This window comes from Camelus ferus, chromosome 9 (assembly GCF_009834535.1).
Source record: "Camelus ferus isolate YT-003-E chromosome 9, BCGSAC_Cfer_1.0, whole genome shotgun sequence".
Taxonomy (NCBI): domain Eukaryota; kingdom Metazoa; phylum Chordata; class Mammalia; order Artiodactyla; family Camelidae; genus Camelus; species Camelus ferus.
In genome coordinates, this window is record NC_045704.1 from 36,392,198 (window position 1) to 36,409,865 (window position 17,668).

A 17,668-nucleotide genomic window follows, 5' to 3' on the forward strand; every position below is an offset into this window, starting at 1 on the left:
GGGTTTTATTTTCTAGAACAAAATAAAAACTCCTGTCTTCTGGATTCAAGTGCTCCATAATCTGGCTCCATCTGTATCCCCCCACTTCCCTAAAGTGAATTGATCCCACCCTGTTCTATGAAAAATCTTTGCCTTTTCACCCTATCATGCCTTTTATCTGGTTCCTTCCTTGTGGAATGCCCACTCTTTGTTATTCTGACTTGACTGCAAGTTGCAATAAAAGGATGCACAGTGTTATCAGACAAACAGGATTCCTTAGTCAGTGAACTGTGGTTTTTAAATCCCTAAAAAGCACACAATCGAGAACCGAAACTTTCAAGCTTTTAACTGTCACATTATGTTGAGGAAGAACTCTTGCAAATCTTTAAAGTGAGCAACTTGGGATCAATCTAACATTTAAGAACCAGCTGGGGAACACAGGAATATGGATTGCTGGGCATTATGTTATAAGAAATATATGACTTGCTTCCAGAATGATGTTGGAACAGGGTCTCCCTTGGGACAACAGAAAGAGATCAGTTCCCTGCATACTGGTAACTACTAAACCTGGTGCTGTACTCACAAAAAAAAAATCCTCATGAAAGAACTGAGGGGCCAAAGGCTACTCTTTAGCTTGAGAAAAACAAAAAGCCAGGTGTCTGGACCTTTTCAGCAACCTTAACACAGGGAGAGTTTCACAGAACACAGGTTTCAAATACAGATGAACCACAGTTCTGTCTACCACTAGATTTTCCATTTGTTAGCTACATGACCATGGGTCAATGATTAGCTTCTCTCTTTTCTCATTGACAAAGTAGGGAAAATAATCTTATATTTTGCAAGGCTGCTGTAAGAAGTAAATGAGAAGATAAAAATATGCAAAAGCCAGGGAAGGGTATAGCTCAAAGGGTAGAGCGCATGCCTAGCATGTCCTGGGTTCAATCCTCAGCCCCTCCATTGAAAAAAAAAAAAAAGAATAATAAATAAATAGACCTAATGACTTCCCCCCACAGAAAAAAAAATGCAAAAGCACTCAGCAGGGCCTGGTACACAGGGCTCAATAAAATAATGTTCTCAGAGAACTCTGAGCCTCTGCTTCTCAGTGGCCACTTTATCTGCCTTTGCTTCAAACAGTCCTATAAAATCTTGTTCTTCCTCCTCAGCCATACCTGCTGGGAGGACTCCCTAGGGAGAGATGTGAAGCTTCTTTTCCTTTGTTAAAATTACACAATATAAGAGCTGAACTTTATGACGTCTTATACAGTACTCCAGTGGGATTGTGTCAGTAAATTAGAAGAATGGAAAATGCTTTGTGTTCCATTTCCCCCAAAACTAATATTCTATGGCAACAAGGAGCTCATAAAATACATTTATTAATCATTAACCCTCAAAAATATAGCCACCACTTTCAGTCAGCATTTTCCAAATAAAATGGGACACAATGTTCTTTTAAAGTCAGAGTGTAATACTCTTCATCATCAGAGTTTTATGTTGTTGTCAGTCCATCTTTTCTAAAAAAAATAAGGAAAAAAATGTCTGGCATCCAAGTCAACATACTTAGAAGTGTGACTCAGCGCCCAGTTTCATTAAGTAAAAAGAGGGGGAGTAGACATCATTGTCACGCCACTGGACTTGTTTGTTAAGCACCTCTCCAACTCTGACTGTAGCACACACATGCCTGTGACCCTTCTAAAATGTTATTGGCAGGCAGTGAAAGCAGATGCCTGAGAATAACATCTGAAAATACACTTGTTTATTTTTAAGGCACCCAGTAAACATCAAATTTTGAGGCACTTAGCTCCTTTTAAGGATGAAGGGGACCCAAAGAAAAAAATAAGACTGAAGTTTAGCTATCAGTTCAAACCAAGGACCAAATTCTTTTAAGTCAAATCCATAAAAAATTTTGATAATACTGACCGTTAACAGAAAGGGCAATTTTTAACTAAAATGAACTGACTGAAGCTCACATACAGAGGGAAAAAGGTGATAATCAGCAAAGAAACAGGAAGCTCAAAGGAAAAGAAATGGAGGACTGTCTCCAGGCAATTAGGTGTCAAAGTTAAGGGTTTCAGAAAGGATATCTAAGTGCTAGAATTTCCACAGGAAAGATTCATTTGAAGATAGGTGGACAGAATTCAGAAAACAAAACCTCATAGAGAGATCAATAGTATTTTACTGAATCTAGAAATATGGATCTGAAATTTTAACACTGGGGAAGTAGCTCTGGCTTACGGGGGCTTCCCTTACACCCATTCAGGGGATAACAAGAAGTTCTGAAAAGACTAGGGTTGATGAGTGTGCAAAGATACAAAGACAACCGTCTAACTGCACGAAATTTACAGAATGGCATGCTTAGCTCCTGTTGTTGGTTATCCGTAATCCCCAAACCATTAACTTCTTCCAATTATTGTGAAGCGCTCTGTATTTACGTATCTGTTCAGAGACTAGTCCGTGACCTCTGTGAGTTACGCAGAGAGCTTGGCACTCAATGTCAGCATAAAGGCCACCAGCCTGTCCCAAACTTGCGGATGGTCCAAATCACCTACGGACGTTTGTCAAAAATGATTCCAGGACTATATCCGGTTATACTGAATTGACTCTCTAGGGGAAAGAACTCGGTATTCGATTTATTAACAAGCATCCTGATGGTTCTTCCGATCTGGGAAGTTTAGGAAAACTCAGTTATACCAACTCAACACCTTGGAGGTTCAGGAAAGTCATAGGTTCAAAATTACAACCTGGGGGTCCAGGTACCCCCAAAGACGGAAACTTCAATTTCCTCAATGTTTGCGAAGAGGGACTGAAACCCAAGGTCACAACAGCTGGTTACTGGCAGAAGCGGGTCTCAGACCTAGGTCTCCCGGGCACCAGCTCAGGGCTCTTACTCCTCAGCGCACTGTCCCCCGGGGCCCAAGCCAGAACCGGTAGAGCGGGAGATGAGAGCGCCCGGAAAGGGCAGAAGCCACCACGCCAGGAGCCCAGGGCAGGCAGGGCCCATCCGGACCCTCACACCGGCTTCCCCCGGGTGAAAGCCCGCCGTGATCCTCAGGGAGCTGGCATGGCCACGTCTCTGCCGAAGGACGGGGCTAGGAACGGGAAATGAGAGGATCTAGGAACTAGAGTAGGCCAGGAGGGGGCCGTCAGGGAAGGGCAGGCTCTCGGACCACCAGCACAGAGCTCACCTGCCGCCCAGGGCTCGCTCCCGGCTTCTCCGCAGCAGCCGGCTCTGCGCCACGCGCCTCTCGCGAGAGGAGGAGGTCCCAGCGGCGCGGGGAGGACGAGAGTGGCCGCGCCGAGGGACCGCGTCGCGTACTCTGCACTGCCAGTCGCGTCGCCGTCCGCGGCTTGCCCGCTTCCAAGATGGCGGCGGCGGCGGCGGTGTCCGGTGTGCTGGGCCGGGCTGGTTGGAGGCTCCTGCAGCTGCGGTGCCTGCCCGGTGAGGGGGCGGCCGAGCCGGGGAGCAGGAAGGGAAGGGGAGGGGGTGCAGAGCGACCTGGGCTGGGTGAGGGGCGGAAGAGGCCTTCTTGTCGGCTCGAAAGCAAGGTGAGGTGAAGGGCATAGCGGCTCTCGCGGACACCCTGGCCTTGAATCGGCCGCCTGGCTGGCTTCTGGCCCCAGTCTCGAGCTGTGAGGGACAAAAGCATCAGGGAAGAGCTTGTCACTCCCATTTCATGAAGTTGAGGGACCCCGAGCAAGAGCTGTGGGTGCGCAAGGTCACGCAGCTCGTCGGTTGCAACCTGGCAGACTCAGTCTCTTAACTCCATTGTCAAGTCCCTGGGCCCTGATCTCGGGGAACAGCCAGAGAGCGCCTAGTCGCCTTTTCCTCCAAGTCAGTCATTTCCCTACCGCCTAAATAATTCTGTGATAGCTTCGTATCACCTTTCCCGCTATATAGTCAGTATTTTTGTTTTTACATCTTGAGTTCTTAAAATTATAGACGTTTACTTGAAAGAGGAAACTTTATATCACTACCATAAATGGAAAATCAGTGTCACCTTCCATAAATAGAATGTATGCATTGACACAGTAACATAAATATCTAACTAATGAAATAATAAATATTCTTCTGTATTTTACCTGAAATCTTATGATGTACTGCAGTGGTTTCACAATATTGCTTCCAGATCTCCCATGCCCTTTTCAAAGTTTTATGAATGTTTGCTCCATTTTTTTCTGTACATATACTAAAATATTGATTTTTTTACACATATGTGCTATGTTTATTTTAAAAATCATTGTTTCCTGAATTGGTCCATAAATTTTTTTTAAATGAGTGCCCTTTTTAAGTTGTTTTTATACAAAACTCCAAACTAAATATGTTCAGTAAAAGTAATGCCTGTGACCCAGCAAATTTACTCCTAGGTATTTACCCAACAGAAATGAAAGCATATATCCACAAAAGCATATTTGTAGCATCTTTATTTATAACAGCCAACACTGAAACAGCCCAGGTGTTCAACAGAATAGTGTTTCTTGGTGGAATACTACTTAGCAATAAAAAGTAACAATCTGCTGATTGACACAAAAATATGAATCAATCTAAAAAATAATCTAAGCAAAAGAAATCTTACACATGCATGCATAGGACACATCAGTATGATTCTATTTAAATGAAATTCTAGGACAGGCAAGACTAGGGTGAGAAATTCAGAACAGTGTGGGGGACTGGGAATGGGGAATGACTGGGAAGGAATACGAGGGAACTTGACAGAGTAATGTTAATCTCTAGATAGGCATTCAAGTTGTGCAAGTGTATACATTTGTCAAAACTCAGAATTGGCCTGTTTAAGATTTGTACATTTCATTGAGTATAAATGTCACCTCGATAAAAGAACAGTAAATAAATATTGAACTCTACTTGATAAGTGTGATGAAATGTTTAGAGATAAAGAACACTGATGTCTGCAACAAATGCATCAGAAAATGAGACGGATTGATAAATGAAGAGTGTGAGGGATAGATATATACAACTTAGGTGATGGGTATACAGATGTTCATGCCATAATTACACTTGTCTGTACGTTTGAATTTTTTTTTATAGTAAAATGCTGGGAAAGAAAACAGTAGTAAGAGCCTTTGCTTAGGAAACACAATACTGTACTTCCCAAAAGCCCTTTCCTGGAGTAAATGGGGTGTTGCAACATTGCAGATGAGAAAGCAGATAGCGACACCACATAAATACTAGAGAGTCAGTACTCAGACCTTCTAATTTCTAGTCCAGTGCTCCTACCATGATATATAAATATGTAACATTTTCACGTCACTTTCGTTTTGAAGGGAGCCTCACAACACTCTCATTGAGCAGGTAAAGATTATTACTCTTAATTTGCATGTTTTAAAGTCATGCTCATTGGGATGAAATAGTTTGCCCATTACCACACAGCTAACAAATGATGGAAAGACATCTAGAAGACAGGTCTTCTGCTTCCTGATTCATGCATTTGCCACCACATCACTGTTGCAAGATTTACCCAAGATTTTTTTTTGGGATTCAACACTTGGATGAATGGTTCTGGTTTTCCTCTGATTATCCTCTTGCTCGTCCCTCATACCACTCTGCGTGTCAAAGGGTCTTCTGTGATGAGTGTGTCTGACTGACCAGCCCAGTTTCTGTTTCAGTGCCGTGCTGCCGACCAGCCCTGCTGCCTCGTGCCTTCCATGCTTCAATTATGCAGCTGAGATCTTCAGAAGAGCAGAAGCAGCAACCTCCCCCCTCCTTTTCTCAGCAACATCCTGAGACGCAAGGCATGGAAGAACCCCATCCAGAGTCTTCTCGTTCACCCCCCAGGTAGGCACCAGAGCCCCAGTCCACCCAGTTCTGGCCACTTTGTGTGGTTGGGTAAGTCTGTTCTCCTTCCTCTCTGCTCTCTCCCCTTCACACCTTTTATCATTTTCAAGACTATCTTGAAAGGAACCTATTTGTTGTTTGTTTTTTTTTTTTTGTGAAAATGGTGCTGGTACATTCTAAAACATCTAAACAATACAAAGAATTTCACAAAATTAAAACAAAGGATGGTCAGGAGGGGCTTCTGGAAAAAAGGTAGCTCCTGGGTCTGCCCTGTTGGGCTCACCCACCAGAAACAGCAGACCGAGGGTGATGGGCAGCTTCTCCCACCCTGAAGGACACAGGTGCCTGGACCCTCAGAAGGAGCCTTGAGCCCATTGCCTCCTACCCTTTACTATCTAGCCTAGGACACTAGGACCCAATCCCTCCAGACACTGGTGCCCAGAAAATAAAAATAAAAATAAAAAACAAGTAATAATAATAAAACAAATAATTACCAGAAATCACAAACCCAGAAATAAGTCTGCTAACATTTTTGTGAATATCCTTTTAGATGTTTCTCTAAGCATATTTCATATATAAACCTACATGTATTATAAATGGCTAATTATACTGTATACTGTACATGCTGTTCCAGAATCTGGTTTTTCACTCAACAGTATATCTTTTTTTTTAAGCAACTTTTTGTGGTATAATTTCTGTACAGTAAGCTACACATATTTCAGATGCACAATTTGATGGATTGTGATAGATGTGTACCCCTATGAAAACATCAACAGTACACCTTTAATGTCTTTTCACAGTCTATATTATTTTAGTGGTTGCATAATATTCCAGCAAATGACAGTACCAAAATTTATTTGACCTGTCTTTTATTGATGGATATTTAGATTTGTTTCCCTGGTATGAAAGATAATGTGATAAAGTGTGTGATTCAGCAGTGGGCACGCTGAGTCAAGGATATGCACATTTAACATTTTTTTTTTTTACATATGTGGGGCCACATTGCCCTCCAGAAAGGAAATAATAATTTATATCTACATTAGATATTTTGTCTTTTATTAATCCTGCCACTGGGAAATTCCTCTGCTCTAAAATTAGAAATTAGAAATCATTTCTCTGCTCTCCCGATGAAAGTACTTTTCATTTCAATTCAACAAATACTGTTTGAGGACTTACTTTGTGCCAGGCCCTGTGAATAATGTAACCATTGTCCCTGTCTTCATGGAGCAACAGTTTGGCAAAAATCCAGATAAAGAAACAGTATGATAAGGCTATAAACAGGGAGATCAGCGTGCTGCAAGAGCATGTGCCTCCTGTCACATGGCCTCCTTGCTCACTGGTTCCTTTCTCTCAGTGACTGTGGGAAGCGACGGATGATATAACTTTTACTCTGTTGGGCATTTAAACAGTAATACTGACAGAACTAAAAGTCCTCCCAACATGTTCTAAGAGGACACACAGAGTCTATGGTCAGGCACATTCTGCCTGCCCAGCAGCCTGCAGTGAGATGAGGTGTGCTGGGCCCCGTCCCCATGCCTATCTTGGATTTCGGGTCTCAGGTATACAGATCAAGGTGGCGAGGAGGAGGAGGACTATGAGAGTGAGGAGCAGCTGCAGCACCGCATCCTAACGGCAGCCCTGGAGTTCGTGCCTGCCCATGGGTGGACGGCAGAGGCAATTGCAGAAGGAGCCCAGGTGTGTATGGGTGAGGGTGGGGCAGCGTGACCAGGATCAGCCAGGAGGGAGTCACACCAGCCAGAGCGGAGGGCTCCCCGCTTGCTTCCAGCCCAGCTCAGAGCTCTGGGGCCTCTCACTGCTACAGGATTTTCTGGGTTGGTTAGTTTATTTTTCCCTAATAGAGTGGAAATGGCTTTATTTTTAAATTATATTTTAATTTAAAAAGTATATACTATGGAGTTGGTTCTTGGGAGTTAGATTCTAAAGGCAGCTCATTAGGCAAGAATTGCTTATGATCAAAACTGCCATATTTCATTGACTCTAAGATGCCATTGATTGGAAGAAGCACCATTATTTTATGCTTCACTAAAAAAGGGAAAATGCTGTCTATTAAACTATGACACATCATCAATTATATGATTCATACTGATTGTTTAAAATGAAAAAATTTGTGCATCTTAGAATTGATGAAATATGGTGTTTGAAAACCCAAGAAGGCACCACCTTGAAGGGCAGCACACCTCATTTTTCTCAGTAAATCTAACAGTCCGTGTTTCTTTTCGCAGTGGAACAGACCACTGCTTTAGGTTAAGCCATGGGCTCATGTTTAGGCCTTGTGGTATAGAATCATCAAACATAGTCGGATACCATCCCATGAGAGGGCTGTGAGGATGGAGATGGAAGGAATTACAGATTCCCATCTGTCATCTCAAGCATGGGGACAACTTTGCTGCTTTACTTAAACTTAACTAATACTTCTCTTTGTCTTCTCTCACTCTCCCAAGAGCACATATGGTAACAAGTCATATAAGTGAAATGTGTATACCATATGACTCTACTGTGTGCTCATTGAGAAAGCTTTGAATAATACAGATATTAAAAAAGAATGTAAAAATCATTTGTGACACACCAAAGATCAATATTTTGATATCTATTCTTTCAAATAAAAAAAACCCTTTCATTTATTAATTATTCTTTAAATATTTATTGAACAAATGTATGCTAGGTCCTAGGGAACATCATAATGATCAAGATGGACACAGTTCTGCCCTTTTTGAGCTTCCAGTCTGGCCACGTTAATCAAATCTATACAAATACACGTTTATAAAATGTGATAAGTGCTGTCAGGAAAAGGTGCTGTGGAGACGACAGTGGAGGGACCTGACCTCATATGGGGCAGGGTGAGCACATGGTGAGAAAAGGCTTTTGAGCTGGGAGCTGAGGAATGAGTGGGGTTTACCTGGTTTGGCGGGGATGGGGGCAGACAAGTCCAGACAGAGAAACAGCATGTGCAGAGTAGAAAGAAGCCTGCACATTAGAGGAACCGGGGAAAACCATCACATGGAGAGTGAAAGGAGAGACCTGATCTGAGTGAGGCTGGGGAAGGGTCAGTTGAGGCCAAATCAGGCAAAGTCCCAAAGGTCACATTAAGGAGTTAGACTTTTATTCTAAGAATAATTGGAGATTTGGATTCAATTTAACATGGCAAAACCATCATTTGGCTGCTGGGTGAAAAATGGATTGGAGGCAGAGAGTCACTGGGAGCTGCTGCCAGTCATCTGGGATAGATGAGGGCTTTCTGACCTAGACCATTGGCAGTGAACGCAGAGGCAAGTGGGTAGGTTTGGTGAAAGAATGACACAGGAGGAAGTGACAAAATAGCACCCGCGTTGCCTGCCAGCTTGCATGTGTGGGTACATAGTGGTGCTGTTTTCTGAGATGAAGGCCATGGGAAGAGGACCAGGTTCGAAGAAGGCTCATGGATACAATCTTGAGCTTTGTTGAGTATGAGGGGTCTTTGGGTCAACCAACGGGAGACCTCAAGCATACAGATCTGAAGCTGGAGGAGCTACCTGGACTAGAGTATCTGTCGGGGCATTATCGACATATGTATGTGGTAATTAAACCATAGAAGCAAGTGAGACTGCCGAGGGTGGTGTGAGTGTGCCCAGAGTGTCGTGTGAAAAGAGAGGAGTCTAGGTCCTTGGGGAACTCTGACGTTTAGGATAGGACAGAACAGAATGAGCTGGCAAAGAAGATGGAGGTAGAGTAGCCTGATGTTGGAGGCAAAGCAGGAGAATGTGGATTAAGCAACCGGACATTGATCACTGCGGCAGCAGCCATGTGAGGGGAGCACCAGTCAGAAATAACGGATGGGTGGAGAAGTGAGTAGAGGGTAAGGAAGTGGAGAGGCATTTGGCAGCCAGAGGTAGAAGAGAGCTGGTATGTACCGAGCGGGGAAAATTGGCTGAGTGTTTGAATACTGGCCTGGCGGTGCAGTCACAAGGGTGACGGTGAAGATCCAAGAGAAAGTGGCGAGATAAAAAATATGAGGTTCTTTGAAGGCAGGAATTACGAAATCTGGAAAACAGGTGGAAAGACTGGCCTTAGATGTATTAGGGGTGAAGTTGGAGAATACAGCTGCAGGTTTAGTTTCTAGATGAATCTTTAAGGAGTTCCCAGGGGATGTCTTCTGTTTTCTCTGTGAAGTAGGTGTGGTTGTCTCATGAACCTGAAGTTGGGCAAGAGTGGGAGGAGACAAAGGTGTGGAGGCAGCAGAGGAGGTTTGCAAGAATCATTACAGAAAGGTGTGGAACCAGTTGAGGGCAGAAATGTAACAGAATCGTTTGGAAAAATCTGATTGTACTGAAAATTCTATGGTTAACTGGCTTTTTTCACTCTGCACTTCTCCATTCATATGGCTGCATAATGCCTATTGTATTTACTTGAACTCAATTGATGAACATTTGGATTTCCAACTTTTTTTTAATATTTTTATTTTTTTTGAGGGGGAAAGTAATTAGTTTTTTTTAATCTATTTATTTTTAATGGGGGTACTGGAAATTGAACCCAGAACCTTGTGTATGCTAAGCATGTGCTCTACCAATTGAGCTATACCATCCCCACTCCAATTTTTTTTAGTATTATAGACCTATTTATATGACATTTAAGTACATTTCTGGTTGATTTCTTTAGGACAAATTCTGAGAAGTGGAGTTAGTCTTTCAGGGGGTGCATCAGTCAGAAGAAATCATACCAGCTACTCAAATAGAGAGAATTTAATACAAAGAATTGTTAACTAGATGTGAAGTTGGTAACCAGGTAACTGAAAGGATAAAAAGAACACTAAGGTACAGAGGTAACACCTGTAGGAAGTAGCTCCCATCCCCAGGGCGAAGGGAACAAAGGGAAGAGTTGGAATTATTAAAGCTAGAAGCTTGAGGGAGAGCCCCTATGGAGGTGAAACTCAGGAAGGGTGCTGCTCAGCTGGCGCTGGCATCTCTCAGCGTGGAGGAAGGGTCTCTTGGGGCTGGTGCCTGACCTCTGGGGGTTGGGGAAATGGTGGGGCGGTGGGGAGGGCAGGGAGAGGATGGTGGCTCGATGAAACTATTTCTGTGAGTGTTGGGAAAGCTGCAGACTGGGTTCAGCTGCTGCTGTGAAGAAGGACACTGCTCACACAAACTGCTAGCAGACAGGAAGTAATCCAGAAGGAGCCAGTCCCTTCCTCCTCCAGCCTTGCAGTCTCCCTCTAGCGACCCTATTGGCAGAGCTAACATGGAGCCAGAAGTATGGCTTGCAGGGCCCCAACCCCTGAATCACACAGCTGAGGATGGAAGGGCAGGTTTGGAGCTGAGAGACAATACCTCAACACCTGGCCGGGAGAGTATGTATATGTTTGAGGTTCCTGTTACGTACGTAGTAGAGGCAGTATAGCCTGGTGGTTAAGAGCTTTAAGCCTCCGTTTCCTCATCTATAACATGGGGATGATGGTAATATCCACCTCCTGGCGTTGCTGTGAGGCTGCGGCAAGGTCGTATATGTTCTGTGCTTAGCCGGCACCAGGCACACAGAGAGCACACAGCCAACCTTAGTATTGGTGCTGCTGCAACTCTGATGTTGACGTCAGTATTGCCAGATTGCCCTCCAGAAAGGCTGGGTACTTCCACCAAAAGAGAGGCACTTTCCCCACTCCCATTTGTGGGAATTCAGAGTTATTGGGGTTTTTTTTTCCTCCTCTGCCCTCCCTGCTGCTGTCAGGGTTCTGCCTACACTAGATGCCCAGTGATTGCTGTATGTCAGGAATAGCAAAGGATCTTTGTGGCTTTGTTAACTCCTTGACAATTCATTAAGAAAAGTTTGTGTGTGTTTGTTTTAAACCACTGAGAGACCTACTTTCCAAGAGATTTAGGGTAAGTGAGTTGGTGAGGAAGGGAGTTATGAGCGCTCTTCCCGAGCCCCTTTTTATAATAGTTACAACTGTGGATTACAAGTGTCAGAACTCAGCTCTGGGGGGAGGAGGGTATAGCGCAGTGGTAGAGTTCATGCCTAGCATGCAGGAGGATCTGGGTTCAATCCCCAGTACCTCCACTAAAACAATAAGTAAATAAACCTAATTACCCTCCCCCCAAAAAAGAAAATAAAGTTAAAAAAAAAACTATATATATTTAAAAATTAATAAATAAACAAATAAAAAGTCTCTCTTTAAAAAAACTCAGTTCTGGCTCAAGCAGGAAAGGGAATACTTGGCTCATTTAATAACAGAAAAGTCTGTAAGTAGCTCAGTGTTCTCAACTTGTGCTTCTGGGTACTGTCTCTGCAGCACATCTTCGCTCTCCCCTCTGTGAGCTTCATTCTCAGCAGGGGCTTCCCAGACAAGACTGAAAATGGCTCAGCAGCCCCAGAGGGAAGAGAGTACTTCTTTCCCATCGGTACTAGCAAAAGTCTGGAGGGGGCCTCTCAGGGCTGCATTTGGCTACGAGCACACCCCTGACCTGGTCGCTGTGAATGAACTCCACTCACTTATCCAAGTCTGGGTCCCCTGCTTTGAAACACACCCCAGAGCTTGATGGAGTAGTTGGGGGACTGGTGATCTGCTTCACCCAGATCCCACGAACCAAGAAAGAAGAGTCGGGGGGTGTCCTGCTGAAAATCAAGCTGCTGCTACTAGAAGAAGAGGCACTGGTGGTGAGCAGGCAGCAGAGTCTACTCCACCTGCCCACCACTTTCCTATTTTCCCTCTCCCCCTTTGTAGTCTCTGGGTCTCTCCAGTGCAGCCGCCAGCATGTTTGGGAATGATGGCAGTGAGCTGATACTGCATTTTGTGACCCAGTGCAACGCTCGACTCACCCGTGTGCTGGAAGAGGAGCAGAAGCTGGTACAGCTGGGCCAGGCAGAGTAAGTCCTTATGGTATCATCGCTCAGGGTGGCAGCTAATGTTCAAGGGACTCAGGCCCCACAGCTGTCCCCAGGGGGCCAGTGCAAGCAGAGCCAAAAGAGCAGCCCTGAGCAGCCCTGCTGCTTTGATGGGACTGAAACGTAGCTGCTTGTCTCTTCAGGAGCTAGTGGGACCCTTGCCGCTAGGACTAAGTAAACCGTGTAGCACCAAGCCCATGCCTTTGACCCAGAGACACTCTGTTTTCTTTTCCCTCTTCCAGGAAGAGGAAGACAGACCAGTTCCTGAGGGACGCAGTGGAAACCAGACTGAGAATGCTGATCCCGTACATTGAGCATTGGCCCCGGGTACAGAGTCCATATGCAGGCCACAGGGCAACAATGTATTCATGTTTATGATTCTTAGCACCTTTCACTTAGAGGACGTGGCACACTGTTCAGAAGTTAGCTCATTAATCTCCACAAACCCAGGGATACTCAGTGCACTTGGTAGATCTAGGTTTCAGATTTGGGAGAGCCAAAGAGAGTGCCTCTGAGCCATCTGTGTCTCTGTTCCTGGAAATGTGAGTGAGTCCTAGATCATGTCCTGGATGGGGTCTTAGTGGCCTGGGTGTGCCACCAGGTCTTCAGTGAGGAGGAATCCACAAAGGAGATTAGAAAAGTCAAAAGATTTTACTGACTGTCATTAACAGGCCTGTTCTAGAGCTCAGGGGACTGGGATTTCTTTTCAGCATGACAGTGCGATGCTTTGAGAATTGGAGTATTCATTCCAAAGGCCTTTCCCCCGGTTTTCTGAAACTCCTTTCTTCCTATTTCAAAGTGTATCACAATGTGGGCCATTCTCTCAGTTAAGAAAGTCAAAGCACTTCAGAACTGAGAGGACCCAGAGATCATCTAGTGTCCTTTGCCCAGCTGGGAGACTGTTGAGCATGTAATTTCAGTCAGTCGGTTGCCAGACATTTGAACACTGGCCGTGCGCCTAACAGCAGGCTGGGCGTGAGGGAGTAGACCCCAGCGTACCCATCCCTGCCGATGCTTGCCTCGCTTGATTTTCTGATCTCCGGCTTGACTCACTTCACCTAGCATTTAAAGCAGTGCAGGTTGCATGGTTTAGGCTCTGGCTGCCTCCTTATTTGGCATGTTTCCTTCTGGGCTACTTCAAGAAAACTTTTCAGCTAATCCAGGATGTCTCTGCCCAGCTCCCACTGACCAGTCAGTGGATTTTAGTTGGCAAAGTGGCCAGCCCTTCTACTGTCAGGAGTTAAAGTCTGCTAATGGAGGCACCTCTGGGTTGTGCCATCGCATATATTGAAGGATTTTCAGTTTCAGGTAACAAATCAACTCGAGTCAAGGGGAAAAAAAATGGAAGGAGTTTATCATGAGGCTGCAGCAGAGCATCAGGGGCAGGAGTGCTACTGGGCTCTGGGAGTGGCCTCGAATTTGGACCTGGAAACTACCCTCAGACTCCCCTCCTGTCTCTCCTACTTCCTCCATGATGCAGAGTTGGGTGCTTCCCCCACCTTGCTCTCAATACTCAAAGAGACCAGGCGACACCTGGCTGTCTGCATTCCCAAGTCCACATGCTAGGGATTCAGAATCTGACTGGGCCAGCTGTGGGTGGGATCGGCCCTGGCTCTTGTCAGCTGTAGTCGGGATCGTTAGATGCCAGGAGCTCACACCAGTGGGTGGAGATGGTGAGTCTGAGAATGAGGGCTGGGTGGGCCCCCACTGTACCTCCATGGAGAGGTGAGGCGCCAGCCACCTACGCGCTGTTACTGCTGGTGTGCAGAATCTCCTCTGTCATCTCTCCTCAGGCTCTCAGTGTCCTCATGCTCCCCCACAACATCCCGTCCAGCCTGAGCCTGCTCACCAGCATGGTGGATGACATGTGGCATTACGCTGGGGACCAGTCCACTGATGTGAGTGCTTTCTGCAAGCCCACAGGATCCTGGGAAGGGCTTGGGTTAAGCATTTCCTCAAGAAGTTTGTGAAATTTCTTTGATAACAAGTCCCTCCAGGGGGACTGCAGTGTCATTCCCATCTTGGAAAGGAGAGGCTAAGGTATGAGGAGGGTCCCTCAACAAGCCACAGTGGGGTCTAGGTCATCTTCATTCAGGGACCAGTGCTCTAGCCACAAACCAGTCATACTCCTTCCTCCCTGGAGTGGTAACACAGGGCATCAGAGGGCCTTGTGATTGGGCTGCCATGTTGGAGTCACTACCCCCTCAGTCTACTAAGGTTTAGATTCTGTAGCAGACTTTCTCAGTATGTGTCTTTTATGAGAGTGACTGGGGAGGGAAAAAAAAGAATGCCTTGGAGACTCCCATTGCTTTAAAAGGAAACTGCACCCCCCCCCCAGCCCATCTTGGCCTGCTTTGCTAAGAGATCAATATGCCTTTAAACAGGTACCAGGAAAGGATCTGACTTGCTAATGCTATCATGTTTCTGGTAGGAAATTAAAAAATGTATATATATATATACCTTCATAAAAGAAATTAATGTGTGATGATACTTTGTGGAATCCAGGATGGGAGGCAAAGAGATGCTCCCACCACAGTTCTAACAAAGTGCTTTAATAAACTCCCCCCATGTGGAAATATACCACCAACAGAGATGGTAGGAAAATAAAATTAGAAAGTAAAGAAATTAGAGGGATAAAACATGAAGCATCTGAGCTAGAGCTCTGGAGTGGGTGGCCGGGACAGCTGGAAGTTGCTGAAGGACTTGAACTCTCAGCTCTTCCCAGGTGTCCCAGTCTGTCCGTGATCCTGTCTCAGCCCTCATTTCACCGATGAACAAACCAAGGTTTGGTCATAACTGGCTGAACACAGAGCCTCCCTGGAGCTTAGATGTCCTGAGACTTAGGCTTTCACTGGTATTTCCAAAGCCGAGTGGCTGTAGCAAAGTCTCATGGGATGCTTATTAAACATCCAGATCCTGGCACTTGCTTCAGACCCACTGACTCTAAACTCTTATGAGGTTGGGTCCAGGAGCTTGCATCTTCATCTCCCAGATGATTGTGATGCCTTGCCTAGTTTGGGAACAGCAGTCTTGTCCAGAGGGCCATGTGTATCTGTGAGGGAAAGAAGAAATCAGGAGGGAGCCCATGAGTACCAGTGGCTTTGAGTAGGAACTACCCCAGACTTCTCCCAACCCACAGCAATAGTGGTGAGCCACCTTTCTGGATGGGTTTCTTTGCAGTTTAACTGGTACACCCGCCGAGCTGTGTTGGCTGGCATCTACAACACGACAGAGCTGGTGATGATGCAGGACTCCTCCCCAGACTTTGAGGACACTTGGCGCTTCCTGGAAAACCGAATTAAGGATGCAATGAACATGGGCCACACTGCCAAGCAGGTAGCTGGGGGCTAGCCATTTGGGAAGCCTCAGTAGACACACTGTCCCCTTCAGGCCACACTGGTCACCTGTCTGTTCTCTTGCTCCCCCTCAGCCTCAGCTAACAGTCCTCAGGACCTTCCCAGGGAACCTGAGTGGTTCTTCCTCATCCCAGCCCTTCCCTAAGAGCCACACTTGGCCCGTTTGTGATTGTGTTGTCCATAGCTCCTCCTCCAGTCCACAGGGCCCTCTTGACTCTACCTGTCAGGACAAATAGGCCTACTGATTTGATCTGCCTGTCCCACCTTTGAGCTAGAGGTGGGGGCTTAAGAGAACCTGATTCTGACCCCTCCTAGGTGAAGTCCACTGGAGAGGCCCTGGCGCAAGGACTTATGGGAGCAGCAGTGACAGTGAGTACCGCCCAGCTCATCCCTGCCCATCCACCTCCAGCGCTGTGATTCTTACGTGTGTCACTGACCCCAAGGAGTTTTGTAGCCTTAAACTGAAAAGCTAATAGTAAGACACAGTGGTTCAGTCCCAATCTCTAGATCCCAAATATCCCACCTTTTTATTTTTTACTGTCATCAAGAAACAGTGCTGATTCCCAGGACCCTGGCATGTCAGATCTCTGTATCATAACCACTCATGCCACCTTGAAAATCTAGATCTTTCCCATTGGAATCCTAGAGGCAGGGCAAGAGTTCATCACTCTGTTTCCATCCCTTTATCAGCTCAAGAACTTGACGGGTCTAAACCAGCGCCGGTGAGCAAGCAGGGGTGTAAGCTAGAGTGCCCAGAAGAAAACCTGCAGATACATTTAAATGGCTTTGAAACACAAAGAGCTGTCCACGGAACAGGGTGTTAACAAGAGAACACCAAAAGACTCTGCCACACTACCACAGCCACCTGGAAACCACGGGGCACTGGATCAAACAGTTGTAACCTGGGATTGGGCCACTTCTTCAGTTCCTAACACCAGGCCAGGCCTCCTCATACCTTTCTGCATTGCAGTCATGTGACTGAAAAATGTGGCACTCGATCAAGCATTCAAGCCACGGAAACCCAGCACATCCCTGTCATGGTCTCTCAGGCACCTAGATCATGTCAGCCTTCTTAGAAGTGCTCCCTGGGGCTTGCAAGATGGAGTCGGAGTCTGAAGCCACCTGAAGTGGCAGCTCATCCACAGCCCAGCACAGGCCAGTGCACACAGGGTGTTCCATGCTGCCCTTTCCTTCTCCAGGGTCTTGAGCTGCTGCACCTGGGAACCCCCTGAGCAGGCGGCCTCACCTTAGACTGGTGCTTGCTGGACAGCAGTGTTTGGCCTGGTCAGAGGTGTGGTCCCAGGCCTCATGTCTCGTTACACCAGCACACGTTGCAGCATTATTAGTGAACTTAGAATCTGTAAAAATTGTAATAAATGTTTGAAGCAGTTTCCTGTTGGCGTAGTAAGCTTCCCTACCGTGACAGATAATCCAAGACTCCAGAGGGACACAGCAGTGTTGTGGGAAAGGCTTGAAGCCAGCAGCCAGGAGACCTGAGTTCTGGTCCTGGTGCTGCCTGGTACTGCTGGGCAGTTGTCACTGCTCTGCATCTGTGGGCCTAGCCTTCCCATCAGTAAAATGTGGATGACAGGGGCCTTTCCCTCTCACCATTAGCTCCTTTGGCTCCTCCTGTCATCACTAGCCATTACTAATTCTCTCAGCCTCTACACAGGCT

General features: G+C 45.9%; 2 protein-coding genes across 2 annotated transcripts in view; one reads left to right on the forward strand and one right to left on the reverse strand.

Moving 5' to 3' along the window:
- The window catches only part of CIAPIN1 (cytokine induced apoptosis inhibitor 1), a 15,500-nt gene extending 12,201 nt beyond the window's left edge, over positions 1-3,299 (reverse strand). The window contains exon 1 of the mRNA XM_014555112.2: positions 3,162-3,299. The gene's annotated coding sequence lies outside the window, so the exon portion shown is untranslated. The remainder of the gene's footprint in view (positions 1-3,161) is intronic.
- On the forward strand, positions 3,283-17,384 carry COQ9 (coenzyme Q9). The gene is made up of 9 exons (XM_006190134.3): positions 3,283-3,415; positions 5,599-5,767; positions 7,327-7,462; positions 12,477-12,619; positions 12,880-12,964; positions 14,431-14,535; positions 15,818-15,973; positions 16,309-16,362; positions 16,684-17,384. Exons 1-9 carry the CDS (start codon positions 3,340-3,342, stop codon positions 16,717-16,719), a joined length of 960 nt encoding a protein of 319 aa, XP_006190196.2. The 5' UTR covers positions 3,283-3,339; the 3' UTR covers positions 16,720-17,384.
- Positions 17,385-17,668: the final 284 nt, after the last annotated feature.